General features: G+C 53.0%; 1 protein-coding gene across 1 annotated transcript in view; it reads right to left on the bottom strand.

Annotated features, from left to right (window-relative positions):
- Positions 1–2,117: 2,117 nt before the first annotated feature.
- Positions 2,118–26,735, bottom strand: part of LOC138098782 (uncharacterized) — a 59,176-nt gene continuing 34,558 nt past the window's right edge. The window contains 46 exon segments of the mRNA XM_068995582.1: positions 2,118–2,199; positions 2,449–2,524; positions 2,667–2,696; positions 3,112–3,291; positions 3,503–3,685; positions 3,955–4,137; positions 4,345–4,392; positions 4,801–4,980; positions 5,694–5,779; positions 6,308–6,407; positions 6,653–6,844; positions 7,041–7,241; positions 7,755–7,946; positions 8,443–8,625; positions 8,718–8,900; positions 9,079–9,261; positions 10,423–10,605; positions 11,096–11,290; positions 11,823–11,908; positions 12,082–12,181; positions 12,342–12,533; positions 12,629–12,808; positions 13,162–13,356; positions 14,249–14,334; positions 14,607–14,706; positions 14,952–15,143; positions 15,438–15,656; positions 15,872–16,054; positions 16,234–16,413; positions 16,569–16,751; positions 17,254–17,436; positions 17,616–17,795; positions 17,951–18,133; positions 18,721–18,900; positions 19,531–19,711; positions 22,030–22,090; positions 22,385–22,408; positions 22,878–23,069; positions 23,400–23,499; positions 23,626–23,814; positions 23,922–24,104; positions 24,583–24,774; positions 24,874–24,956; positions 25,517–25,613; positions 26,037–26,222; positions 26,358–26,597. Coding sequence (XP_068851683.1) covers positions 2,118–2,199; positions 2,449–2,524; positions 2,667–2,696; positions 3,112–3,291; positions 3,503–3,685; positions 3,955–4,137; positions 4,345–4,392; positions 4,801–4,980; positions 5,694–5,779; positions 6,308–6,407; positions 6,653–6,844; positions 7,041–7,241; positions 7,755–7,946; positions 8,443–8,625; positions 8,718–8,900; positions 9,079–9,261; positions 10,423–10,605; positions 11,096–11,290; positions 11,823–11,908; positions 12,082–12,181; positions 12,342–12,533; positions 12,629–12,808; positions 13,162–13,356; positions 14,249–14,334; positions 14,607–14,706; positions 14,952–15,143; positions 15,438–15,656; positions 15,872–16,054; positions 16,234–16,413; positions 16,569–16,751; positions 17,254–17,436; positions 17,616–17,795; positions 17,951–18,133; positions 18,721–18,900; positions 19,531–19,711; positions 22,030–22,090; positions 22,385–22,408; positions 22,878–23,069; positions 23,400–23,499; positions 23,626–23,814; positions 23,922–24,104; positions 24,583–24,774; positions 24,874–24,956; positions 25,517–25,613; positions 26,037–26,222; positions 26,358–26,597 — 7,010 coding nt within the window.

Below are 26,735 nucleotides of genomic sequence, written 5' to 3'. Positions count from 1 at the left end.
GGCCGGCTGCGCATGCGCGGCCCGCCCCGCCCGCAGCGCGAGGCGCCATGGCCGCGCCCGCCCGGTCTGAGGGGACGGGGCAGGGCCGGGGCACGGCTCGGACACGGCCCGGACACGGCCCGGACACGGCTCGGACACGGCTCGGACACGGCCCGGACACGGCTCGGACACGGCTCGGGCATTTGCTCGCCCGCGTTCCGCAGCCCCGGCTCTCGGTGCCGCTGCTGCACGCAGGTCGGTTTCCAAGCACAGCCGCTCTGTTGTGGTGAGTTAGTTTGCACACTAATGGCGCAATCCCGGCTCAGGTCCACGCATGCTCGGGAAGGCTGCGTTTGACCCGAAAGTGTGATTTTTAGCAGGGTATGTTTGACCCGAACGTGTGATTTTTAGCAGGATAATGTACCTTGTCCAGCTGTAGGATACACGGACCCAGGTCATCTTGCCAAATTAGCCGTGTACACCTAGACACAGATCAGCACCTTGGTTTACTTCATCCTCAAAACGTGTTCACTCGGGGATGTCCTTGGCTAAGGGATGCTCCTGCCTGTTCCAATCATTACGTCTCATTTTTTATGGATTAGGATTTTAAGTGCAAAAAGATCTTCCACCAAAAAACGCCCTGACTTAAAGTAATCTTGGAATATGTGGGCATATTCCACCTTTTCGAACACCCTCAGTGCATTACAGTGTGAGAAGATCAAACCCTTTCCTGGGCAGCTCAAGGAAAGAGGGAAAAAATCAAAGTGTATTTAGTTGTGCAGCTGCCAAGATCTGAACACCTACGGTGATTAATTAAAAATAACAGCCAGCTCAGGATGGACACCCCTGTGCAGGGCTGCTTGCCTTTGGAAGTTAAAGCCCGTGTGTGGCAGAGCAGCGTTAAAATAGAACAGCCAAAAAATTTAACAGAACAGCAGAAATTACTTAAAGTTCTAGCTAGACCTAGAAGACACAGAATTGTCATCATCAGCTTTTATTAGGTTAAGCATTGGTAAAGGAACACTGCACATAAGCATTGCTGGAAGGAAATAAAGATGTAAATACAGCTGTAATTAAGGTATTAATTAACACATGGTGACTTCCACCCCTGTTTTGGTGGGCGCAGGGAGACAGGGAGAGGGGGTTATGGTCAGTGCATTACACATTGTTTCTCCCTACCAAAGCTTGGGGTTATCCGCTTGCTTATCCAGTTTTTTGGGAATAAAGGAAATATTCATCAGGAGCAGTGCACAGAATTCCCTCTGAGGCAGCATCTGCACTGTGTGCAGTCTGAACCTCATTAGATCCTTACAGAAACTACTGGGAGCAGAAGAGCGTTAAAGATTTACAGCAAAATGCCCTTTTTTTGGCCAAAGAATTCCAGTCTCCACGTGAGCAGCGCTTCCTCGCTGCGGGGAAGGAGCCCAGGGCCGGGTTAGCAGCAGCACGGACGCCCAGCCTAGGAAAGAGATGATACCCTGGTGTTAACATCAGAGCTTTCCTGTTGTGTAGAGATTCCGTCGCCGCCCAGAGAGGGAGGAGGGGATTTCTGGGAAACGCTTTGTTTCAAAGAAATCACGGAAAACAACGCAAAAGAGCTATTGTTTGCACATGTCTCTTTGTAGGCAAAGTGCTGCCAACACCGTTGCCTGCAACAGATCCACCACAGAAAGTAGATTCACCTGTAAGTAAAAATACCATTGTAGTAAATGTGAAAGCAATAAAAAACCCCCCAAACCAAGTTCAGTGTCCTTTTCTGACTCTACTACAGCTTTTTCCGTTTTTTTTCATCATCTGTGCAAATTAAAAGCAGCTTTATGTCAGCAGCAAGGGCTGGTCTGGAAGTCTGACCTGTGCACACCGTCCATCCAGATTATGGAAAAGGAAAGCCACGCATTGAGGGTGGTGTCGGAAAGAAATAGGATGTTTTAAAGCCCCAATATGTTTAAAACATCTTTTATTCAGCAAAAGAAATTTTTCTAGCAGAAGATGGAGGGGAAGGAGGTTTCTACTTGAATGATTGTCTTAGGAAAATAGTGACTGAAGGAGACAATGTAGTCAGCAATGTAAACAAGTGACAATGCAGTTATTGCAGCTGTAACTGATATTTTATGTAGAGGAATAGAAATCCATACCTCCTATGGGAGACATGAGCCTTTCTGTTCAGTTGCTGGGTCCAGGGGGGTTCTGCAATTATAGTTTTCATACGTACGATAATAGCTACGTGAGAAAGAAGAGAACGGTGAGTTGCTTTGTAAAAGAACACTCACGTTGGCTTCCTTTAGGAAAGAAAAGCTTGACATAAAATGACATAACCACGCCATGGATTCCAGATTGTATCATTTGCGAGCCTGAGCTGAAGGTAGAAAACTAATTAGGCCTAAGCACACTGAGGCAAATATTTGAAGTGTTATCAAGTGTACAAAGCTTGGGACTTGGCAGCAAATGATAGGAACAAACCAGCCTTACCCTTCCTTCTGCTTGGAAATGATTTTCCAGACAATGCCTGCCCCCAGGAGCAGCACAACTGCCGCGGCTGCCACTCCTGAGGGAGAAGAGCCCGGGTTATTCTCACCTGTGTGTAAAGCCCACGGAATACACAACAGGGTGTGTCTGCCAGGTAAGCAGAGGGAGGCTGTGCCCCTGAGCCACTGACCTCAAATGCAAAATGTTTGTAAGCTGCTTACCTAGGCCCACCGACCCAGACTTGGGGGATGCTGGAGGGAAGGAAAAACAGAAAAATCAGCAGATTGTTCTACCAAAATACAGCATTTCTCAACTGTCCCTAATTGCTTTACCGACAAACCTTTTAGAATCATGGAATGGTTTGGGTTGAAGGGAGTTTAAAGCTCATCCGGTTCCAGTCCCCTGCCATGGGCAGGGACACTTTCCACTGTCCCAGATTGCTCCAAGCCCCATCCAACCTGGCCTTGGACATTGCCAGGGATCCAGGGGCAGCCACAGCTTCCCTGTGCCAGGGTCTCACAAGAGACCCTGCTAAGACCCACAACACCAGATTTCTTAAAACCACACCCTTATACACTTCTTTTTAAACGCAGACAGGCATTTGCATGTTGAAAATGCATTTATATGTTTCTGTTTGATCTTTGCTTCGTTCCCCGTTCCACTCACTCAGTTTACAGGCTGGCACGGGAGGGTCCCAGCTGAAATCCTCTTGGCACTGGGTGTGACTGATGCCTTCCAGCATGTAACCATCTTCACATTCAAGAGTGATGTTAGTCCCAGAGCGATAAGTATTTCCTTTAATGGCTCTTTTAACACCTTGGATATCCGGGAATTCACATCTGATCTCTGAAATTGGAAGCAATAAAAGGAGAACATTTAGAGGAAACACAGAATATGTGAAACACAGCTGGGGGTTATTTAGGACATTGCTCTTGAGTTCGTTCTGAGTGTAGCCAGGAACGAATTCTTATTCCGCAGGATAATTCCTTTCTTTGTGGCTGCAGAAGTGCCTCGATCCCACGTGAGATTCCAAACAACAAAGGAAGCACAGACTCACCTTTGCACTGAGGGAGGGGCTGGCTCCAGGCTCCCGACGCCGTGCAGTTGATGAAAGCATTCCCAACCAGCGAATAACCAGGATCGCAGCTGTAGGATACAGCGGCTCCATAGGGAAAGGTGTCAGAGGTGTTGCCTTTGAGCCTCCCATTGGTGATGTTTGGAGGCTGCAGACATTTCACAACTGGAAAGTCAGGGAGAGACAAACAACAGGATGCTGAAGGAGTGACTGGGACATTGTCCCTCTGCAGCCTTGACTGTTCCCTTTGAATTTCTTGCCCTGGACTCAGCAGCTCAGACCCCTGTAAACTCCAGCAGGCGTTGGAAAGGCTAAAAACTTGAGCTTGTTCTTATCACACATTCTGTACCCAGATTTAGACCTTCTACAAACCTTCCCCTAAGGCAAGACTTGTTAATTGTCCTTTGTTCTTAGCTCTCTGCAGTCCCACACACCTTGGCAGACCGGAGGGGGATGGCTCCAGGCTCCAGATGGTGTGCAATAAATGGATGCTGTCCCCAGGAGAGAGAAGCCAGGCTCACAGATATAGTTTACAGATGTTCCCGGAGTAAAAACGGCTTTTGCTGGGCCACGGAAAGACCCGTGGGTGATATCTGCAGGCTTGGAGCAGTGCAGCACTGAAAACAGAGACGTGCAGGTCAAAACAGAGCTCAGAGGGGCAAGAAGGAAACCTTGCAGGGAAGGCTGAACACTCTCTCCCACAGCGCTGACTCCAACAGCCCTGCCCAGCGCTCTGCACAGTTCCCTCAGAAAAGCAGGACAGGTTGGGAGGAGGAGTTAGTGGTTAGTAAATCAAATCTCGCCTCTTCAGGTGAGAGACCTACCTGGCTTTGTTGTGGTATCAGGATGGTGATAACGTTCTGCCACTCCATCTAGATGCAGCATTAAGAGTAAAAATGTGGTTGAGCAAATAAAATGCACAAATTTACCTTCATTCCCCATCATCCTGATGTTACATTTCCGGGAAAAAATTCACTCCTCTCTGATTGTCCATTGAAGCTACCAAATTCCTCACTTCCAGGGAATGAAGAGAATGTGGATTATGGATTGCAACTAGCAGTGTGAGAAAGTGCAAATCGTGCCAATACTTACAGCATTACCCAAGCCCTGGCCCATCTCCTGCGCGTGAAGAGAGCCATAAATGAAAGGAAAAATTTCTGCTTTCTCATTAAAGTAGTTGGGGCAAACGGGAAAAATAAAAGCAACTTTGGCTTTGGTGAGTGGGCAGGAGGAACCAGGAGGAATGTGCAATCCTGACAAGCCCAAGTGCTGATTCTTACCCTTCTCACAGACAGGCACGGGTGGGTGCCACCTCCTGTCCCCTTGGCACTGGGACGTGGCGTGGCCCCGCAAGGTGAAGCCCCTGCGGCACTTAAAGGTGACAGAGTCCCTGTAGGTGTAGCGGGGCTTGGGGCCAGTCACCCTCCCGTTGTGGATCTGTGGGACTGGGCACACCACCCCTGAAAGAGAAATTGCTATTTCGGGATACAAAGCCACGTGATGTTGTAATTAACACATCCTAAAGTCCATTCTCAGTGTGCTCAGAGCAGTTTCACTGGTACTACTTAGAGGCTCAGAAAAGAATTTCAAGAACGGAGGGGTTTTAGTTCTTTTAGGTGCCATATAAACATAGTTTTGTGCCTATAAACAGAATGGTACAAATACAGTCTAATAAATACATGAAATGGGGTAGAAATCTGTCAGTACTGTCATTCTCATGAATGCTTTACTGTCCCAACCTCGTGCCTTCCAAAGCAATTCCATCTGAAGGAAAGACTAATTGCAATGATCAACCCCTGCAAAACATCCTTGTGCTTTGGGTAACAGTACAGGATTTGGAAGATTCCACTTCAATCTTACTCAAAATCCCTCTCTTCTACTACAAAACACTTTTCTTCCTTGATGTCTTATGTATGGTTGTGAAACAAAAGGGACAAGTCCCTGCAGGCATGTCACAGCTCTCCAGTCTGCATTGCTGTGACAGATCAAAAGCTTGCATCTGGAAGATTTTTAGAAGAAACCAAACATGCAAGCATAAAAAAAAACTGTCCCAGAGGAGTATTATACTTTAATAGTATTATTTCTCTAGTTCTATTTATTTAAAGGAAATGCTTTTTCATTTCAAGGACTTAATTTGGCAATTCTGGCCCCGATCTAGTGGTGACCTACTTACTCTGACAGGTGGGAGGTGAACCAGTCCATGCAACATCTCGTCCTGAAACCTCACATCTCCTGTGGGACTGTCCAACCAGTCTGTACCTGGAGGCACAGAGAGAGAAATATCAGCTCGTACCAAGTCCTTCAGCTTGGATTTTGCACTCCCCAGAGGTTTCTTTCTGCAGCCTCCTGGTTCCAGCTGATCACCAAGGTCCCTCTGCTGGTTTCACACATGGGAATGAAGGACACCAAGTTCCTTCTTCCCAGATCCAGGAGGAGCAACACTGATCCCAAAAACGCTGGGTTAGGTTGGTCACGTGCTAAATCAGGACCCAAGTGATTTCCAAAGGCTGGAGCCTCCTTGCAGCACGGGCTTGCTCCCACTCCCAGCTCCTGCTCGAGGCCATCTGAGAAGGAAAACTGAAACTGGTTTGCAAATTAATCTATTGAGCACAGGAGGGAAAAATGAGACAAGTCTCCCTCTCTGGAGCAGGCAACTATGGCGAAATTGGAACCAAAATTCCAATTCTGGTCTGCTGTGGGAGAACGGATGTGCAGAGGAGCGGGCTCTGATCCTTCACCCAGCACCAAACTCAGACACGGAGTCAGCAAAGGCAGCGTGCGACTCACCCGTCCTCACACGCGTGGCTCACGGTTGACCCAAAAAGGAGATCAGTCAGAACAACAACTCTGCCGTTCTTGGGGGTTTCTGGGTATTTACATCGCTTCCCTGGGAAAGAACAAGGCTGAGTTTAAACTCTTCCCTTGCAGTTGTGTAACACACTATGAGAAGGTATCTTAAGGTTCTGTCCATGCTCTGACACCAATAAAGCTGTGATTTTAGAAAGGCCCAAGGCGGCCCAGACCATGTGACAAGTAAAGCCATGTATGAATCTGTTCTTCAAAAATTGCTCTAAGAAACCCACAAAATAGACAATTTCCAACAAGCAACACCAAACTGATGGAGCTATTCACTTGTGCAGAACTCTGGGGCTTCAGACCACGTGTGGTTTTGGAGGCAAGTCAGAGTTTGGGGCATTCTGTGGCGTCTCGAGTGTCCCGGCCGGCAGCTGTAGCGCACAGTGTCCCCAACAGCAAATTCCAGCTGAGTTTTGTATTCCTTGGCTAGCTCAGCAAAGGTGAGGTTTGGAGGTGCACCACAGCCACCTATCAGGGGAGAAAACATAGGGAGAAAGGGGGGTGTCAACGACAAAAGTTGTTTTAAAATGCATGTTGAGTATGTACAGATATAAATTTACGTGCAAAATGGGGAAAAAAAGGGGAAGGTGAAGGATTCAGAATTTTGGGAAGGGTGAGGATGAGTCCTACAGGCAGAAACTCCCAGACTATCCGTAAGTCCAACCTTACAACTGCAGTGTACCTGCACACTGAGGGACAGGGAGGCTCCAGTTGCCAGAGTCGGTGCAGTAGATGGATGCAGCTCCCAGCAGGCTGTAGCCAGGGTCACAGCTGTAGTTCACAACCATCCCAGCGGGGAACACCTCCAAGTCCTGGCTGTCGTGGTTTCCTTTGTCAATATTTGGAGGTGAAGGGCATTGCAGCACTAAAGAGAGAGGACAAAACAGAACTGAGAAAAGGGCAAGGCCGAGATGCTGGGACAGGCTGGGGAAGTTGGGGTTGTTCAGGCTGGAGAGGAGAAGGCTCTGGGGAGATCTTAGAGGGGCTCCAGAAGAGCTGGAGAGCAACTTTGGACAAGGGTCTGAAGGAACAGGACAAGGGGGATGGCTTCCCAGTGCCAGAGGGCAGGGCTGGATGGGAGATTGGGAAGGAATTCCTCTCTGTGAGGGTGGGGAGACCCTGTGAGGGTGCCCAGAGCTGCTGTGGCTGTGCCACCCCTGGACATGTTTGGAGCAGCCTGGGATGGTGGAAGGTGTCCCTGCCATGGCAGGGGTTGAGATGAGCTGATTTTACACTTCTTTAACTCAGTGTCATAGGAAAAGAGTCACTGTTTTCAGGAGTCTGCCCGAACCCTCCAGAGGAGGGAGCGGTAAAGGAGAAATCACAAGGCTTCATCGCACAACAATTTAAACAAATTAGAAGCATCTGCAAAACTTACATTTACAAAACTCCTGGGCTTCAGACCACGTTAGGTTTTCAAGACATGTGATGGTTGGTGATATCTGTGGCAGCTCCACGTATCCAGGCCGACAAGTGTAGTTCACAGTCATCCCAACAGGAAACTCAGTCTGATTTTTATATTCCTCACTTAGCTCAGCAAATAACATCGGTGTTGGTGAGCCACAACCGGCTGCCAAGAAACAAAATGGGCATGAGAACTATGTCCTTGGCTGTGAAATGCAGCTAAAGAGAAACAGGTGCTTTCATAGGCACTGCTGAACTCCAGGTTATTAATATATCTTCTGTGTAGTCTGACATTTGTCTGCATCAAATAACACTCAGCATGTAAGGACACAGGCACCGATTTATATGCTCTTAAAAAAAAATCCTAAATAAAACAATGCCCCCCCAAATATGGCCAGCATGGTGCCTCCACACATCTTTGGGCTGTAGAGCATAGAACTCTTTAATTTCAGTATTTAGAGCACCCAAGCCTGCCTCCTTTTGGGAAACTTGAGCAATGCCACCAGCTTATTCCCAGCGCCACCAAAGTGAACACAGCTCCTGCGTGTGGTTCCCCCTGTACCACGCAATCCCGCAGGCTGGCAGGTTTGCCTGATCCAGGCTGAGCCTGGCACGGGACGGATGCTGAGCCCAGCACGGGATGGATGCTGAGCCAGCCCCACCTGCGCAGCGTGGATAGGGAAGGCTCCAGTTGCCCCAGGCCGTGCAGAGGATGGAGGGGTCCCCGAGCAGGGAGAAGCCGGGCTGGCAGCTGTAGCTCACGGAGGTGCCACTGGTGAAGTTCGTCCCCGGCTCAGCGCTGAGCGTGGCGTGGGCAATGGCGGGGGGCGGCGGGCAGAGCAGCACTGCCAGGGCAGCAGCAGAGAGCAGAGTTTTAGGGATTTTACCTGGAGGTGGATCACTTGTACCACAGCAAAGCCTGTCACACCTGGCTCACCTGGATGGCAGGTGGGGACCGCGGGCACCCAGCGGCTGTCGGGCTGGCACTTGGCCCCACGGCTGCCCCTCAGCACAAAGCCTGGGTGGCACTGGAAGGTGACGTTGTCCCCAGGGTGGTACACGGCCCTCTGGCCTTCAGCCACTTCCCCATCCTGGATGCTGGGGCTGGTGCAGGTGATCACTGGGAGGGAAAAGCAGCAGAGCTCGGGCTGGGGAAGCGGCTGCCAGAGCTGAGGGGTCCCCTTTGGGTTTGCGAGGTCACAGTTCAGGGGAGGCAGTGTGGTCACAGCTACTACAGTGATCATCCATCTACTGCACCGACTCCCCTTCCACTGGGGGTAACGGCATTTGCAGCTCACCTTCACACCGGGGGTAAGGGATGCTCCAGGATCCCGATGGCAAACAGGAAACCGTGGTTTTCCCAGTGAGGACGTACCCCGGGTCACAGTAGTACTTCACTGACATTCCAGGGATGAACTCCCTCACACCTTTGCTGTCGTGCTGGCCATTTCTGATATTTGGAGGGGAAGGACACGGCCGCACTGCAAGGAGGGGAAAAAGTCCCAGCTAGCCAAGAGCTGGTACCACAAACTCCCCGTGGAGGGTAAGGCAGCCTTTGAACTTTGTTGTTTCCCATTAACTTCTGCCCAAGAGCTATGAGGGCTGTCACTGAATGGTATTTCCATCCTACCCTCTCTTACCTTCCAGCCTTCATGTTTTCTGAACTTATTGACATGAAAATGATAGTTTCTCACTATTTAGGCAACTACAGTGGTTTGTTTCCATCTGTGGCCCTAACAGCTTGCTCTGGTCTTTCTGGGGTTGTGAATGATATCAGGCACCAGCCTGGCTCCTTGGATTTTGTGGATTCACTTAAAGAGCCCTCCATTTAACAAGGGTCTGAATCACAGAATCATTTAGGTTGGAGAAGCCCACCACTACCCCATGTGCCCTTGTGCCACATCCACATGTCTTTTAAATCCCTCCAGGGATGGTGCCAGATGATGCCCACACCTCCCTGGGCAGCCTCTTCCGGGGTTTGAATGGGGATTATGAGGATGGGAGGACAGATACGTGCATGTTTTTCCTTTCCAGTCCTTGAGAGCAGCCCCTTTACCTGCACACAGGGGTTCAGAAATCAGCTCCCACCCTGCCCTTCCTCTGCACTTACGCTTCTCACAGGTGGGGACAGGAGGGTCCCACTTGCCCCCAAACTTGCACTGAGACTCTTGAGAGCCCTTCAAGGCATAACCAAAGTTGCACTCGAAGACAACGATGTCCTCCAGGCTGTAGGTGGTCTCCAACCCAGTCACTTTTCCGTTCTCGATCTCCGGCTGGGTGCAGCCAATTGCTGGAAGGGAAGAGCACGAGGATGTGAGGAGCTGGGGATGTGAAACCCATCCTGGCTGTGGAGGGACACTGGGCAGGGACAGCACCTGCTACTGAGCCTTGCCATCACTGTCTCGGGCATTTCAACATTACTGACTCTTGTTCTTACACAAAGTATCATTGTTCAGCTCTTCCTGAGCGTTTGTGCTCAGTGGGGACAGAAAGGGAAACCCAGAGAGGCACATGGGGCTCCTCCTGCCCGTGGCACCTCTGGTCTCTGCCTCTCCCTGGAGATTTGATCTGCAGCGATCAAACAAAGAGCCAGGAAGGAGGAAAGAGCCCAGGGACAGGCAGAGGAAGTCGCACAAACACACCTTGGCAGCGGGGCTGGGGCCGGCTCCAGGTTCCCGCGGCCGTGCAGCGGATGGAGGCGTTCCCGACCAGCGAGTACCCCTCGGCGCAGGTGTACAGCACCACCGAGCCCAGCCCGTGCCTGTCCCCGGGGCTGGCACCGTGCTGCCCGTTGGCGATGCTCGGCGGGGCAGGGCACCTCACCTCTGCCAGGGACAAGGAAAGGCGGGTGAGAAACAGGGACAGGGCAAGAAAAACAACAAAAATCCAACCTTCTGAAGGCAAAGGAGGGAGACAAGACAAGTGTCAGCAGTCAGGAGAAGGTGATACGTAACTTCTCCAGGACCTTTGCTTAACCTTAGGCCAACATCCTGAGCTTTTAGAGCTTTTACAAAAGTAATACATCAAATTAAAATGTAATGAAGATTGAAGTAATAATTGGACTTCCCCATCAGCATCAAGAAGGAAAAAATGTTACACTAAGGCACTACCCAAATAAGCATTTTATGCCTAGGAAAATGATAAAAACACTTTGTAAATTCTTCGAGTTGCTTTGAACACCGACGTTAACTGCTGTGAGTAAACACCAGTCGTGTGAGCTGTCTGCCCATTGGCGGGTGCAGGTCCCACCACAGCCGTGGCTGTCCCTTGTGCCGGGGACAGCCCGAGCTCGGAGGGGCACCCCCAGAGCTGTACCTTGGCACCGCGGCGCTGCCCCGCTCCACGCGCCGCGCTGCCCGTCCGCAGAGCTGCACGACAGGGAGGCATCCCCGGCCAGGGCCAGCCCCGAGGCACAGCTGTAGGTGACCACGTCCCCGAAGGAGAAGGTGTCCCTGGAGCTCCCGTTGTGTGTCCCGTGGGGGATGGCCGGAGGGGGATCACAGGTGATGCCTGTGGGCAGTACAAGGGGACGTTCAGCACTGCCCAGGGCCTGCAGGGCACGCACACTGCCCAGGAAGGGCACTGATGGAGAGGAAGCCACCTCAGCAGTGACACAATGACCCGAATTCTCCAGGAACGAAATTTGCATGCAAAAAATCACATGTGGGAGGGAAAACCTGTGCCCTCCTGTGAGTCACGTCCTTGCTGCCCTGTCTGGAGAGCTGGGACCATTCTCACCTCCCTTCCTGTAACCATTGGTGACACAGAGAGGGACTGGCCACACCATTCCTACGAATGCCCACTGAGAAATACTTACCCACTAACAGGGAGTTTAAAATATTAATGTTTCTTCCCTGTTTGGACCAGAATAAGTAAAAGACCTTTGAAAACATTTTCAGAAGCATCCACAACAAAATGAAAAGGAGGGATTTTACACATTCAGTGACTTTAGAAATCTTTTGTAATAAAACCTTTGGCTTGAAAGCAGTTCCACCTTATCTCGCAAACCATCTCCAAGGGCCTGTTGTGGTGGCCTACTTACGTTGGCAGACAGGAGCATCCCCACTCCACGAGACACCTGTGCCAGAGACCTCACAAGTTCTCTGGGAGCCTCCAACCAACTTGTACCTGGAGCACATAGAAGGATTAATTAATTTAACAGTGAGATTTCTTGGCTTGAGATTTCTTTACAACCCTTGCAAGTGGCAGCCAAGAGCTCTGACTTGGGAACTGGGTTGTGTAAAGCTGAAAATCCACTTCACTCTCACCTGTCAGCTGAACTGAAGCAGAGCAAGACTCACCCTTTGTCACAAGTGTAATTAATTTTGGACCCGAAGAAGAGATCTGTCAGGACAACAGCTCTGCCATTCGCTGGGTTCCCTGGGTTGGGACACTGCTTCCCTGGAAGGGAACACCAGCCTCTGGTAGCCCTGAGCTGCTGCTCACATCCCAGCCAGGGACATCACCACAGAGAGCAGGCAAGGAAACCCACAAAGCTGGGAAAACATGGGAAACCAGCCCAGCCTGACACTGCAGTTTTTCCAGCACTTGTAGGACGTACTTTTACAGAACTCCAGCGCTGCAGACCACGCCTGGTTCCTGAGGCAGGTGATGGCTGGTGACATCCCCGGGAGCTGGGTGTACCCCGGCCGGCACACGTACTCCACCCTGCTCCCCTCGGGAAACACGGTCTGGTTCCTGTAGGGCTCCTTCAGCTCGGCAAAGCCCAGCCTGGCAGGGGCTCTGCAGCCAGCTGCCAGGAGAGAGAACCAGCCCGGGTGTTAAAGAGCCAAGGAGAGGCAGATTTGGGAGAGGAGGGGATGGCTAACGCCCTGTTGAGACACTTGCCCTGCTCGCAGACCGGCACGGGTGGCTCCCAGGTGTTGTTTGGTTGGCACTGGACCTCTCTGTGGCCACGTATGGCATAGCCCGGGTCACACTCAAAGGTCACGGTGTCCCTGTGTGTGTAGGCAGCCCTGGGAGCCACGATCCTCCCATTCTGGATCTGTGGGACAGGACAACTCGCCACTGAAAAAAGAGAGGTGCAGGTGCTCAAAACAGGCCCTCAGGCAGAGCTGTGCAGCTGAGAAGCCACCAAGGGTTGCAATTTTAAAACACAAGCCTGAAAATCATTTTCCTAGAGATGATGTTGTGCCTGCATCCAGCAATAACAAACATCTCCAAGGGGAAAGGGGATGCTGGGACAGCAGGGTGACCCTCCAGCCTCCCCTACTCTGCCTGGCCTCAGCTGCACCTCCAGCCCTGAAAATCCTGGGGCAAGAATTCCAGCTGGCTGGAGTTTCCCTGTATTTCCCAACATGAAGCAGCAGCGCTGGCAGGATTGCTGGGGGTCCCTGCACCCACAGGCAGCCCAGCCCCACCTCCACACGCCGGCAGGGGCTCGCTCCACACGCCGTTCTTGCCGTCGCGGGTGGTGCAGTGGATGGAGGGCTCCCCGTGCAGCGGGAAGCCGGGGTTGCAGGTGTACTTCACCGAGGTGCCGTAGTGGAACTCGCTCAGCAGCGTGCCCGTGTGCTTCCCGTTGGGGATGTCCGGAGGTGGCTTGCAAGGGATGCCTGCAGAGGGGCAGAGCAAGGCTTCTCAATTCAACAGCAGCACCAAATGCTGGAAATCCCTCAGTCTGTGGGGCACAAACACTTGTTCTAAAGATGGAGTACAGTGACCTCCCGGGCGAGACCTTGTTGGCAGCAGGATCCCACCTCCCTGGCAGGTAGAAGGCAGAGCAGTAATCAAACCTCTGTGGAGGAAACACCTGCATGCTTGTATTTTCTATGCCTTAAGGAATAAGAAAGCAAATACTTGTTTTGCACCACTTGTGTAAAATCCTGGTGCCAAGACATGGAGCAGGCACAGTCCGTGTGTCACCTGTGGTTCACACCTCCCTGAAGAATCTGGGAAATGTTTTAAGACCCAGAATGTACCAGCAAATGTTTCTTTCTTCGTTTGAAACTGTCCCCTAATCGGCCACATTGCTTGACCAGCAGAGAAACACCCAGGTGGAATTGCTGAGGAGCAGCACGGCAGCTCTTGGGCATTCACCAGTGCTTGGAGAGAAGGAGCAAGCCCACAGTTTGGGATTTGGGGATGCACTGCTGTCGCTCCTTAGGACTGACCCTTGGTCTCTGTGGGTCTGACAAAACAACCCCTAAGCTGAACATGTTTTCCCTTCCTCTCTTGCAATGGGTTCGTGGTGTCAGTCAGCAGCAGGATACTCAAGCACTGCTGGAAAAGCTCCAGCTGAGACATTGCTTTCCATAATCCGTTAAGCTTTGGGATCTTGTACCTTTTCCCAGACTGCTTTCTTATGACTTCCAAACCTTCTGATGATTTTCCTGCCCACAGAGCAGAGAAATTGCCTGTGAAAGCTCTGATTGGAAAGATGTGGCAGTCTCTGCTGGAAAATATTTCCCAGATCCCTGCAAATCCCCGGAGCCATGAGCTACTTACGCTGGCAGAAGGGAACGTCACCGCTCCATGCAACGTGTTCCCCAGCGATCTCACAGCGTCTGCTGGACTGTCCAATTAACCTGTGCCTGGTGTTAAAAGGATGGGTCATTCATCCCAAGCCATTCCATTTGGAGTTATTTCTCCTCCCAGCCACCTGGGATGTGGGATCAGCCCTGCTGGCAGCAGAGCTGTGGCCCTGAAGGAGAGGTTCTTTCCTCCATTTCACAGTATTTGTGTGTACAGACACAAGAGTGAGCACCTTCTGTGCTCTGTAGGTACAGAGCCATTTACTGGGAGTGAATGAACAGGAGTTAAAAAAGGGGACACTTACCTAATCCACCTCTAAACCAGGACTTACCCTTCCTCACAGCCGTAGACCACTGTAGACCCAAACTGGAGATCTGCCAGGGAAATAATCTTCCCATTCATAGGCTCACGAGGGTGACTGCACTTTTTCCCTGGAGGAGGAAAACACCTTTGTTTTAGGCTCCTGTCTCTCTGTACCACAGTACCACAGATGTAATTATTCCTCCAGTCACCTGCCCACATTCCCAGCTACCCCCAACACGGGTTTCTAACAGCACAGAGTTACATGGCTTTACTAGTCACATATTCAGAATAACATCGAGGTTTTGGTAGCATGGACAGAACCTGGGACCTGTTCCTCCTGCAACAATGGACACTAAATCAAGGAGTTATTCACTTTCACAGAACTCTAGTGCTTCTGACCACACTCCGCTCTCAAGGCATGTAATAGTAGGTGACATTCTTGGGACTTTAGCATATCCAGGGCGGCAAGTGTATTGCACAGTCTTCCCAACAGAAAAATCAATGGCATTTCTATGCTCCGCATTTAGCTCAGCAAACTGTAACCTTGGGGGAGCATCACAAGCACCTATTGAGAGAGAAAAGAGACATGAGGACCAGGCAGGACAGGCACGTCGGGGACAAGGGCACAAAGAGCACTGTTAGGAGGAAAGGGGTTTGGTTTGCCTTGCAAAAATATTTATTTTGGTTAATACAGCTATTAATCAACACAAGACATTTTCCGAAAGGATTGCAGAGGATTAGGTTCTTATTCCCAGGGTAGGCTTAAATCTTCCCCTCAAAGGGTTTAACAACATTTTTTAAATGGGGTTAAGGGATATAAAATAGCAGTGTACCCTGAGGCATCTACATCATGATTTACCTGGAGATCTGTTAAAGGAGTTGTGGTAGTGCAGTGGTCTGTCACACACAGGAGCAGGGGGCTGCCAGCTGCCATCCTCCTGGCAGGACACTCTGGCACTGCCCTGCAGGCTGTACCCATCGTGGCACTGAAATGTCACCGTTTGCCCAGGAGCAGAGAGAAGTCCGTGACCATCGATTTGCCTTCCATTGGCTACGTTTGGATTGATGCAGACAGTCACTGGCAATGAGGGCGTGCAGGAGGAGTTGGAGCAAAAGAAAACACAAAACCACAGGCTGTTAATATTGCAACAACAAACTCAGCGAGACGTCCACACAAACCTCCCCAGCCGTAGGAAGGCTTGACATTAATTGATTCCATTATACACTTTACATGGAATTAACCCTCTTGCAGGATCTGAGAGTTTGTCCCGAGGGGACAGAGCCCGGACTCACCTTCACAGCGAGGGCGGGGCTGGCTCCAGTTCCCCGATGCTCTGCAGGACACATCGGGATTTCCGACCAGGTAATAGCCGGGATTGCAGGAGTACATTACAGACATTCCAGCGGTAAAAAACGCTTTGCCGTGGCCGTTGTGGTTTCCATTGGCGACCTGCGGAGGCATCGGGCACGGCCGGACTGCGAGAGGGAGATGGGAAATTTACCTCAGCGAGAGAACAGGGAGCAAGGGGAAGGCGGCCAGAGTGATGCTGCCCGGATGGGTTAAATCCCTGCCTCATCCCCTGTTCCTGCCCTCAGAGAGCCCCTGCCAGGCAGGGCAGCCCTGGGGAAGCAGCAGCAGCAGCACCCGCACTCACCCCTCTGGCACACGAGCACCGGCGGGTCCCAGGTGCCCCCGGGCTGGCACCGAGCCTCGTAGGTGTTCTCTGTGGTGTAACTGGCATCACAGGAAAAGTGGAGAGTCTCTCCAGCTCTGTAGGTGCTCTGCACGTTGTAGACCTTCCCATTCTGCACCTCGGGTACCTGACAGCCGATGGCTGTGGGAGCAGTGACAGCATCCTTCAAACTTCACTGCATGGGCAGAGCCTGCACACACAGAGCCTCCCCTCTGCTCACTGCCGTAAGCTCCGATCCTACAGCACACCCAGCACCCTTCCTGCCCCCCCACCCCGGGAGTGAAGCATCCACACACCTTGACAGCGGGGCAGGGGCCGGCTCCACAGCCCGCTCTCCGTGCAGGTGATGGACACATTCCCGAGCAGCTCAAAGCCCTCCTTGCAGCTGTAGGACACGGTCACTCCTCGGGAAAACTTGTCCGAGGACTGTCCACTGTGCAGCCCATTGGCGATGCTTGGTGGCCGAGGACATGTCACCTCTGCAGAGGGAGGGGAAAAGCTCATGAGAGTTTGGGAGAGGTGATTTCAGAGAGCCAGCTCAGCCCGACCCTCCAGCATGTCAGACTTTTGGAGGACAGAGGGCTTGAACCGCAGGTACTGCCAGCTCCGTCCTGACAGCAGCCTTTGGGTTGTCTCTCCGGTGATTTTTCTGAACAGAGAGTATTGAAATGACTCATAAAAACCCAGCTGGTCTCCCCCTAAAAGCTGTGTCTCACCCCATGCCCGTGCCTGATCCCAGCTCTGTCACCGTTCAGCTCTCCATGGACATGCTGGAGCCAGGCTGTGACCAGAGCACAGGGAGGACGGTGCTGCCTCTGGATTCATGGATCTTGGCTAATTCTTTACGTATTATAAACCCGTATATTTCATTAAAATGGAATTCAGTCTCTCACTGAAGGTCGCAGTGGCAATGGTGAGGGTGTCCCCTGTGCTCAGAGCCACACTGAGAGTTTGTCCCGAGGGGACAGAGCCCGGACTCACCTTCACAGCGAGGGCGGGGCTGGCTCCAGTTCCCCGATGCTCTGCAGGACACATCGGGATTTCCGACCAGGTAATAGCCGGGATTGCAGGAGTACATTACAGACATCCCCATGGTGAAACCTGCTTTGCCGTGGCCGTTGTGGTTTCCATTGGCGACCTGCGGAGGCATCGGGCATGGCCGGACTGCGAGAGGGAGATGGGAAATTTACCTCAGCGAGAGAACAGGGAGCAAGGGGAAGGCGGCCAGAGTGATGCTGCCCGGATGGGTTAAATCCCTGCCTCATCCCCTGTTCCTGCCCTCAGAGAGCCCCTGCCAGGCAGGGCAGCCCTGGGGAAGCAGCAGCAGCAGCACCCGCACTCACCCCTCTGGCACACGAGCACCGGCGGGTCCCAGGTGCCCCCGGGCTGGCACCGAGCCTCGTAGGTGTCCTCTGCTGCATAACCAGGCAGACAGTCAAAGTGGAGAGTCTCTCCAGCTCTGTAGGTGCTCTGCACGTTGTAGACCTTCCCATTCTGCACCTCGGGTACCTGACAGCCGATGGCTGTGGGAACAGTGACAGCATCCTTCAAACTTCACTGCATGGGCAGAGCCTGCACACACAGAGCCTCCCCTCTGCTCACTGCCGTAAGCTCCGATCCTACAGCACACCCAGCACCCTTCCTGCCCCCCCACCCCGGGAGTGAAGCATCCACACACCTTGACAGCGGGGCAGGGGCCGGCTCCACAGCCCGCTCTCCGTGCAGGTGATGGACACATTCCCGAGCAGCTCAAAGCCCTCCTTGCAGCTGTAGGACACGGTCACTCCTCGGGAAAACTTGTCCGAGGACTGTCCACTGTGCAGCCCGTTGGCGATGCTTGGTGGCCGAGGACATGTCAGCCCTGCAGAGGGAAAGGAGGAGTCCTGCGGGTGAGCTCTTTACTGGTTTGGGTGCTGCTGGGACAGCTTGGGTAAAGTCAGGGTGATATCCCGAATTCTGCTCTGTGTTCCATTTGCTGGATCAAGGCTTTAGTTCTCTAAAGGTGCAGCTGCACCTGGAAGAAATTCCTGGCAGTAATGGCAGTCCCGACAGGACAACGGGCACATCACAGGGTTTGGCAGGGATCCACAGGGACGTGGAAGCAGCAAGAGCAGTGAGAAGCTGTGATTACTTCCCGTTCCTCAGTGAAGGCGAAAATGCCCCACATCTGCCCGGGAGCAGAGTGACAGGAATCCCGCCAGGATTCAGATCCTGCCATCCCACGGGGTTAACTTCTCCCCATCCCTCTCGGAGCCCCAGACAGGGCACAGCCATCCCCATGTCCCACCCCAGCGTGTTTCTGTCTCTGCCAGCCACGCTGGCAGCACTTTGGTTGGGAAGGGAAGCCGGGACAGATCCATCCCGGCTCTGCCTTCCCACTCAATCTGAGAGGACAGAAGAAGGAGCTTTCCCCGCGGCCGCCACTGCTCACACCCCCGGGACGCTCACCCTTTTTGCACTGCGGCAGAGGGGGCTTCCACCTGGAGTCAGCTCCGCAGGTGCTGCTGCGGGGGCCCTGCAGGGTGTACCCCGAGTTGCAGGTGAAGGTCACGGTGTCCCGTGTGTTGTAGTGATAGCGGACAGGGTTCACCCTCCCATACCGGACCAGTGGGGACGGGCACCGGGCAGCTGGGGAAGGGAAAGGAAATGTTTAGCGACACAGCTCCCGGGGGTTCCTGCCGTGATGGAGGGCGTCCGTGCAGCCTGGTGTCCGTCAGCAGTGGGGTGCACTGCAGGCTGCAGCTGGGGCGGGGGTCCCTGGGGCTGCAGGACCCTCCCTGTGCTCCTGGGGGACCCCGCGGCTTCCTCAGCTACCAAAAATCTGGGTGTCCAGGATCTCACGTCAGCCACCCAGCGAGGTCAAGAGACTTTCCTGGCCGTTCTGCAGGCTCTGAAGCCCATCCTAAGGGCCCAATCCTGCCCAGGAAAACACTGGCAGGGCAGTCCAGGACCGACCCAGCGGCAGTGCAGGGATCTGTGCTGCCAGGAGCACACGGCTGTGCCAGGGAAATGGGTGGGGGTGCCCAGCCTGGGCTGGGGGTGCCATTCCCAGGCCACGGACGTGTGGCTCCGGTGCTGTCCCAGAGGGTCTCTGTCATCAGCAGAGGAGCTCGGAGGCTCTGTGATGCCGAGCTCCACCTGGGACCGGCGCAGGGCTTCCATTTTCCCCCGCAGGGAAGAGCACAGGGATCAGCAATGAAGAAGAGGAGGGCCGTGGGAGGAAGGCCCCAGAGGAGCAGAGCTGCTGGCCTGCCTTACCTTGAGCCCCCGGCGCGGTGCCGAGGAGCAGAGCGGAGCTGCCCAGCAGGCAGAGGGTGAAGGTGGGCACCATCCCCGGCACAGACGGCGGCTCCCGGGGGCACGGGGCAGATATGGGCATCCCAGTTCCTCCCACTGCCCCCGTGTGCGGAACGAGACGCTGCTGAGGGACTTCCCAGGGCTGTGGGACAGGAACCTGTGGGCTCCCCAGCACACGCAGGCACAGCCAGCACCCCCGGGGAGGCTGCAGGTGCCTCACGCTGCTGCTGCTGCTGGTTTTGGTAAAGGAGGATGCGGAAAGAGGGGTGAAAAAGGGGCGAGTGCAGGCAGAGGCGCTGTGGCTGCCCTGTTCCCACGGTGCAGAGCGTCCTCCCTTAGGAGAAGTGGCCCAGGCTCTGTCCCAAGTCCCCAGGTGGTGGCACCTAAAGGGACACGGCACAATTCAGCTGCCCAGGTATGGGATGGGCAGAGTGGGGCATTCCCTCCTCCCATAAAAATGGGACCCAAATCCTCCTGACCCGACCCTGGGCTCATCCCTCACCACTGGCAGGAAGAATAAAACCCCCCAGACAGGACTTTGTGCTGAAGGAGCAGCCCCAGCAGCTCCAGCTCCCCACCTCACATAGGTGACACTTTCTGAGCCTAAAACAAACAGCGAGACAAGAACTGCTCAAGTCCTTTTATCCCTTTTATTGACAGAGAGCTTCCAATGCTTACAAACCCAGCATTCACACTTCAGAATTGCACTGGGTCGTTTGCACTCAGATTATAAAGTAAAATTATGTACAATTGATTGCAAATACAGTAAATAAACCCTCTCCATGGTAAATCTTGGTGACCACACCTGTAAAACTCTGTCACAGCTTTCACAATTCCTTTCATTTGGTTGTGGGGAGATAATTCCAAGCTGATCCCCAAATCACATGCTAAATCATTAGAAAAAAAAAAAAATCACTTTGGAATATGCAGTAGGAGTAAACGTGCTGGGATTAAAATAGCAAAGCCAACCACAACCCAGAGCTGTGAGGCTTTAGGTTGTGTCTGGTCCGTTTAGTCACTCACATGGCTTATGGTAAGAGAGAAATAAAAATAACCAGCAATGTGCAAGTGCTTGTTCTGCAAGGCTGAAGAAACAGGATCTGCAATGGCCCTGTGACAGCTGAACAGGACAGTGCTCTGCTGGGAAGGGAGAACTTTGGGGTCTGTTTGGAACAAGGCTGACGTGTGGATGGAAATGGGTATTTGTGGGTTTCCTCCTTATCAGAGGAATGTTCCTGCTAGCAGGAAGGCACTGGGGAAAATGGAGAAACCAAAGGCCTGTAGTAGACACATTTTGGATGGTTCCTGTTCCCAAGTGCACATCATGAGGAGCTCCCAGATGGGTGATTTACCTCTGCAGCACACAAAACCCCAAACCTCAACATTTTGCTTTACCAGCAGCTAAAATTCTGAGTGTCTCAGGCTTAAACAGTCAAAATTCCACCACAGTGTTATTTTCCTTCTAAACAGGAAACCTTCTAATCTTAACTCCAGTTTATGACACCTCTTCATCTTATTCAGTGATCCTTTAGCCAGGCTGAGTTACAAGCAGGAAAGGACCCCAATGCCTCAGCGTGGCCTTTCCATCAGCCACACAAATCCTGGGCATTTTGCCCACATGGTTCCTCCCTCACCTCTCTCCGTGCTCACACACTGTCCTCAGCACAACCACAACTGGGTCAGGTCAGGCAGGATGAAAACACAGTGCCCAAAAGCTGTGGGGTTGGTGTCCTGTTCCCCACGGAGGACAGGGGATCCCATCAGGGATTTGGCTTGATGTCCATCTGCACCTACTTGGGATCAGAGCTGTCCCTCAGCCCTGCCCTGAGCAGAGCAAGAGCTCAAAATCCTGCTGGACAAGGTGGTGTTCAGACAAAGGTTGGACTCGATGGTCCTGGAGGTCTTTCCCAACCTTGAGCACTGCGTAGCTTTCCGTGCTGTCAGTACTCAGAGACAAGGCCGGACTCGCGCATCCTCCTTGGATCAAACCACGCAAGCACAGATCCCTCTCAGGAGGACGTTCCCTGCTGATCCTCTCAGCAGGGGCTCCACTTCCCACCTCAGGACACTTCAGGGACCCCCGAGTCCTGACCAGGCCCAGGCCCAGCGTGCCCTCAGTGGTGCTGAGGAACCCAACGCGTGCGGCACCCAAAGCGCAGGGATTTCTCGAGCTCCCTCTCTTGCAGAGTGAAGGTCTTTGGCGTCTCTGTGACTTCACACGGGGATAAGGGCCCTTGATTTCTGGGCAGCATGGTGGCAGGGAGCTTCCAAACCACTCCAGCCCCACACAGCACTGCTAGGGTGAGGATCCTGGCTGGGCTTTGCCAGCCGAGGGCTGGCAGTGGCTGCTTCAAGGCCACTTTCACAGGAGGGGAAAGCAGAGCACTGGGAGCACTGGGAGCACTGGGAGCACTGGGAGCACTGGGATCAAGTCCAACGTGTCTACAGGTGCCTTCTCACTGCGCCCCTTCCCTCACCTAGATGTTCATAACCAGCATTGCCAGGAGGAGGGGGAGGATTCCTGCAAGACACAAAGAAGAAGTTTCAGTCTTTGAACACAATCAGCTGTCTTTTCCCTCCCTGGTCCCCTTTAGCTCCCCCTTCCCTTTCACATCCTGATTTAAAGCACCAACAATACCAAGATGAGCACAGACTGCAGCTTTTAAGCCGATTTCAAGCAGAGCACACAGGACACAATAACAAAGGCAGGCAGGAGCTGGGTAAGGGAGGGGCTCAGGAATCCAGCATGTCAGAATATGGCGAGTTGGAAGGACCCACAAAGATCAAGTCCAACCCTTGGCCCTCCACTACTCACCAACAATGATCATGTTTGCTCCACCTGGAAAGGAAATGAGACAAAACATGAAACTCTGCACCCATCCAGCACAGCAATTCATGAACTACACAACGTGCAGCGTCTCAAACTGGAGCCAATGCACGTGGAAAGCATCAGCAACACACAGAACGGGACCCCTGCACAGCCCAGCTCCGCAGGTTAAAAGTCAGATGGATTTATTGCAGGATCTCCCCATGGAATAAATCACTGAGGTGCCCAGTCAGGCCAGGAGAAACGTTTCATAACACCCAATTTCAGCATTATACCAAACTGAGTGAACAGTTCTCACATCTGATTATCTTCATCTCTCCCTGGTACTGGAGACAGAAAGCTTTCCTCTTGTGAAGGTTTTCCCCCTAATTTCTGCTCTTGCCTTGCTCCTTCTCTTTTGTCAGAATGATTCCTGAATTGTGCAAGAGTATTGCACCTGAGGCCTCCCAGCCTGAGTTAGGATTGAAATGCTGATTTTTACAGCTGATTGATAAAGAAGCACAGGTAGGAGCAGCCCAAGGCCACCAGCAAGGCAGCTCCACCAGAGCAGTGCCAGCTGCTGTTTAATGACTCTGTGCAGGGATTGTCCCTCTTACAGTATGGAGGTGCTGGATCCCAATCGACTCCATCTCCTGCTACCACACATGTGGCAGAAGAGTGCTTCAATTTGTACCTAAGGAAAGAGAAGAAGTTTAGTACTTTGCAGAAGATGACCCAGCAGGGTTTTTCCCCACGCTCCCCACCACTGCACACAGGCAAGGGATTAACCAGAACTGTCCCACTGTGAAATGGGACCTGGCCACAGCAAAGCCACTAAATGAGGGCGCTGATAGGAGCCAGGCTGGAGCAGCTCAGTGCTGTTTGTCACCCAGCACACGTGTGTTGCCACACTGAGGCCCAAAATACAGGGTTTCACTGGAGAATTGCACAGGAGGGATGGTGCTGCCTGTGATCCCAGTCCCAGCGCCCCGAGCCGGTCCCTACTGAGCAGAGATCCACTCACGGAGGGTTGCAGGTGAATGTCACAACTCCTTCAAACGGGAAGGTCTTGGCATTTCCAACCACATTCCCGTGCTCTACCCTGGGAGCAGAGCACTGCTGTCCTAGAGGAAAAGAAAGCAGCACGGGAATTACTTCAAACCCGGAGATGGACACGACCCAAATTTCAGAGGGACATCCCAAGCATGTCCAGACCCCTCCCACGGTCAGGATGAAGTGGAGATGCTCACGGGTACAGGATGGTGGGTTTGCAGCAGACCAGGCTGTGTTATTCTGACAGGTGACAGCAGAGGAACTTCCAGGCACTGGCTCGAAGCCCTGGTTGCAGCGATACGTCACCACCGTCCCGCAAGCAAAGCTCTCACCCACAGCCGGTGTTGGGGAGGCAAAAGGGAATTCTGGGGGAGGACCACAGCAGTCTAAAGGGAGACAAACACAGGGCTGGTTACAGAAGATGCCCAAAGGCCTGGACTAACAACAGTGAACTGCAGCTTTGGAGCACAGAAATAAATTTGTCTGTGCTCACTTTCATCACAGGTTGGCAGAGGTGGTGTCCAGGTGCTGTTTGCATCACAGGTAACAACGCTGCTGCCTTTCATGGAATAGCCAGGATTGCACTCAAAGCTCACTTTATCTCCATACGTGTACTTAGATCTGAAGCCAGATGACTTTTTCCCATTTATCACTTCTGGATTTTCACATTTGACCTCTGGAAGTGAAGATAAGACAATAAGAATATTTATTACATTATTACCAGAGATGTGACGCGAGAAGCTTGCTGAGAGAATCACAGAATGGTCTGGGTTGGAAGATTTTCTGGTTCCAACCCCCTGCCATGGGCAGGATGTCACCTACTAGATCAGAACTGTCACTTTGACATGGGCAAGTCCCCAGTGGAGCGAGAGAACAGAGACATCATGAAGAACCTCGGAGCACTTCATTTCTCATTTGCAGAAGCCTTGGGCATGGGCAGGGAGAGGGAGAGGGAGAGGGAGAGGGAGAGGGAGAGGGAGAGGGAGAGGGAGAGGGAGAGGGAGAGGGAGCTTTCTGTGGGCTGAAGAATCTAGTAAACCAAGCCCTGCCTCTGACCACAACCTGGCAGCCCACTGCTGGGAATCCTTTCAGGCTCAAATCCACCTTCTCCTATTTGGCAGCCCATCAGGAAAGCACATTTAACATTTATTTACCTTTGCATTCAGGGGCTGGACCGCTCCAGACTCCCTGGAAGTCCCTACCACTGTTACAGAAGATTGTGGCTTCTCCAATAAGAGATAAACCTTCGTTGCAGCTGTATCTTACAGCCATGCCAAAGGCAAACTCTTCATTCTCGCTGAGGAGATGCCCATTCTTAATTGCAGGCGGTGGTGGGCAGAGAATAACTGCAGGGGAAGGAAACAGTAAGAAATGAAAGAACCTTTCCATCATGTAAGTTTAGTTTTGAGGAAGAGATGTCCATAAACCAGTTAAGATCTGCTTACTCTCACAGGATGGAATAGCACTCCAAGAAACTTTCCCATTTCTCACCACACACTCTGCAAACGGCAGCCCAACCAGTCGGTACCTGAGGAAAGGAAAGGTACAATCTCTCTGAAAAAAAGTGAAAAACCCTCGGGAGCTTGAGGAAGTTGAAGAGTTTCTAATTGTATTCTCTGGAAGAGATGAAGCATAGGGTGTAGTCAGCTGGCTCTCCTATAAAATATGATTTTGTCAACACCTTCATCCCTGGGGGTGGAGGAGGGACTTGTATTCCCAGTCCAGGGATGGAAAATGGGGTCTCCTATTACTGGGATGAAGGAGGGAGCTGCACCCCCAATCCTACAGCAGGAAACGGGGCTGTCCATGCTCGGAGCCACGTCTGACACACCCCCAATTATTAATGAGCAGCCACAGGAAACGAGCACAATTCTTTGCAGAGCAGCTAACAACCAACCTGCAAAGTCCACACAAGGGCCCAGAAAATTGTTTGGTTTGACAGCAAATCAGGGGGACAGCCCGACCCCCGTGGTCCCTGATCTGAACACCTGAGAGCCAAGGAGCAGCCCCCGGCACTCAGAGCCTCTGAGCGTCCTCTGGCTGCTGTCACCCAGCCTCGACCCAGCGGCAGCCCGGGGTGACACCTACCCAGGGTGACAGGTGAAGGTCACGGTGGCCCCAAAGAGCAGGTCGGTCCTGGTGCGAAAGTTGCCATTCTCGATGTGCGGTTGCCCGCAGGGCTTTCCTGAAAGGACGAGTGCTCGGCATTGGCTTTGTTTTATAGGATCAGAGTGGATGCAGGTGACAGCAGCTGTTCAGTGTGGTTGCAGAACTGGTGACCTGATTATCAGGTCCCTGACTGCCCTCAGAGCCAAGTGCCAGCACTTGCAGAAGAGATACAAGACCCACGTTAACTTATGAGGAACTGAAAGAAAAGCAAGTAACAGCAAAGACAGAGCTGAGGACAAGTGAGAAAAGAGCTGGGGTTTATGTGCTTACCCAGAAAGGACACAGAGAGAGAACCCATGGGCTCGGGACAAACGTCTTGGTCCATGGGAAAGCAGCGTGAAGGGGATGGGGACAGGAAGAGACCCACCCACCCAATTCTGAGCCGTGAAGGGGCTTGGGGTGCTGCAAGGGATGTGCCCTCCCCGGTCCCGGAACGCACTGGTGCAGAAGGCGGAATTCCTCGACCAGGAGGAGTTGGCGAGACAGGTGACATAGGGGGACTTGTCGCCGTTCCTCACGTAGCCCGGGCGGCACCTGTACTTCACCACGGCCCCCTCGGGGTAGGACTGCTCGGGGGGCGTGATCGGCTCCGCAAAGACGATCCTGGGCGGCTGCGAGCAGACACCTGCGGGCAGAAGGGTGATGACGGCGGGGCCGCGCTGCCGCTGCCCCATCCCCGTTTCCCCGCGGGTCCATCCCGCGGAGCCGCATCCCCAAGTCCCCCCGTGTCCAGCCCCTGTCCCCCCGCGTCCCCGCTCACCCGCGGCTCCGGGCAGCGCCAGCAGCAGCGCGCAGAGCCAGCGCAGCGCCATGGCCGGAGCCGCTCCCGGGGCCGGTGCTGGCTCCGCGGGATGCGCAGGGATGCGGAGCGCGGCTCGTTCCGGGACGGGCGGGTCAGCCACGGATTCCCCTCGCGGCTGTTGCACGAAGAGGCGTTTTTTTCTCCGGCTATGGAGGGAAGCGGGGACTTTGGCTCGGCTGAGCCCCCGGGGCTGCGGGCAGGGTCCCCGGGACGGTCAGCGGGCGCAGCGGCTCCTCCGCCGGTTGCCGCGGCCGCTCCCACACCGGCTCTGGCCGTTCCTACGGCGCTGCCGCTTTATATCATTAGGGAATGGCACCGCTGGACGAACGAGGAGCG

This window comes from Aphelocoma coerulescens, chromosome 26 (assembly GCF_041296385.1).
Source record: "Aphelocoma coerulescens isolate FSJ_1873_10779 chromosome 26, UR_Acoe_1.0, whole genome shotgun sequence".
In the NCBI taxonomy this organism is placed as follows: Eukaryota; Metazoa; Chordata; class Aves; order Passeriformes; family Corvidae; genus Aphelocoma; species Aphelocoma coerulescens.
The sequence above is the reverse complement of the archived record's forward strand: the minus strand, read 5'-3'. Positions and strand labels throughout refer to the sequence as shown.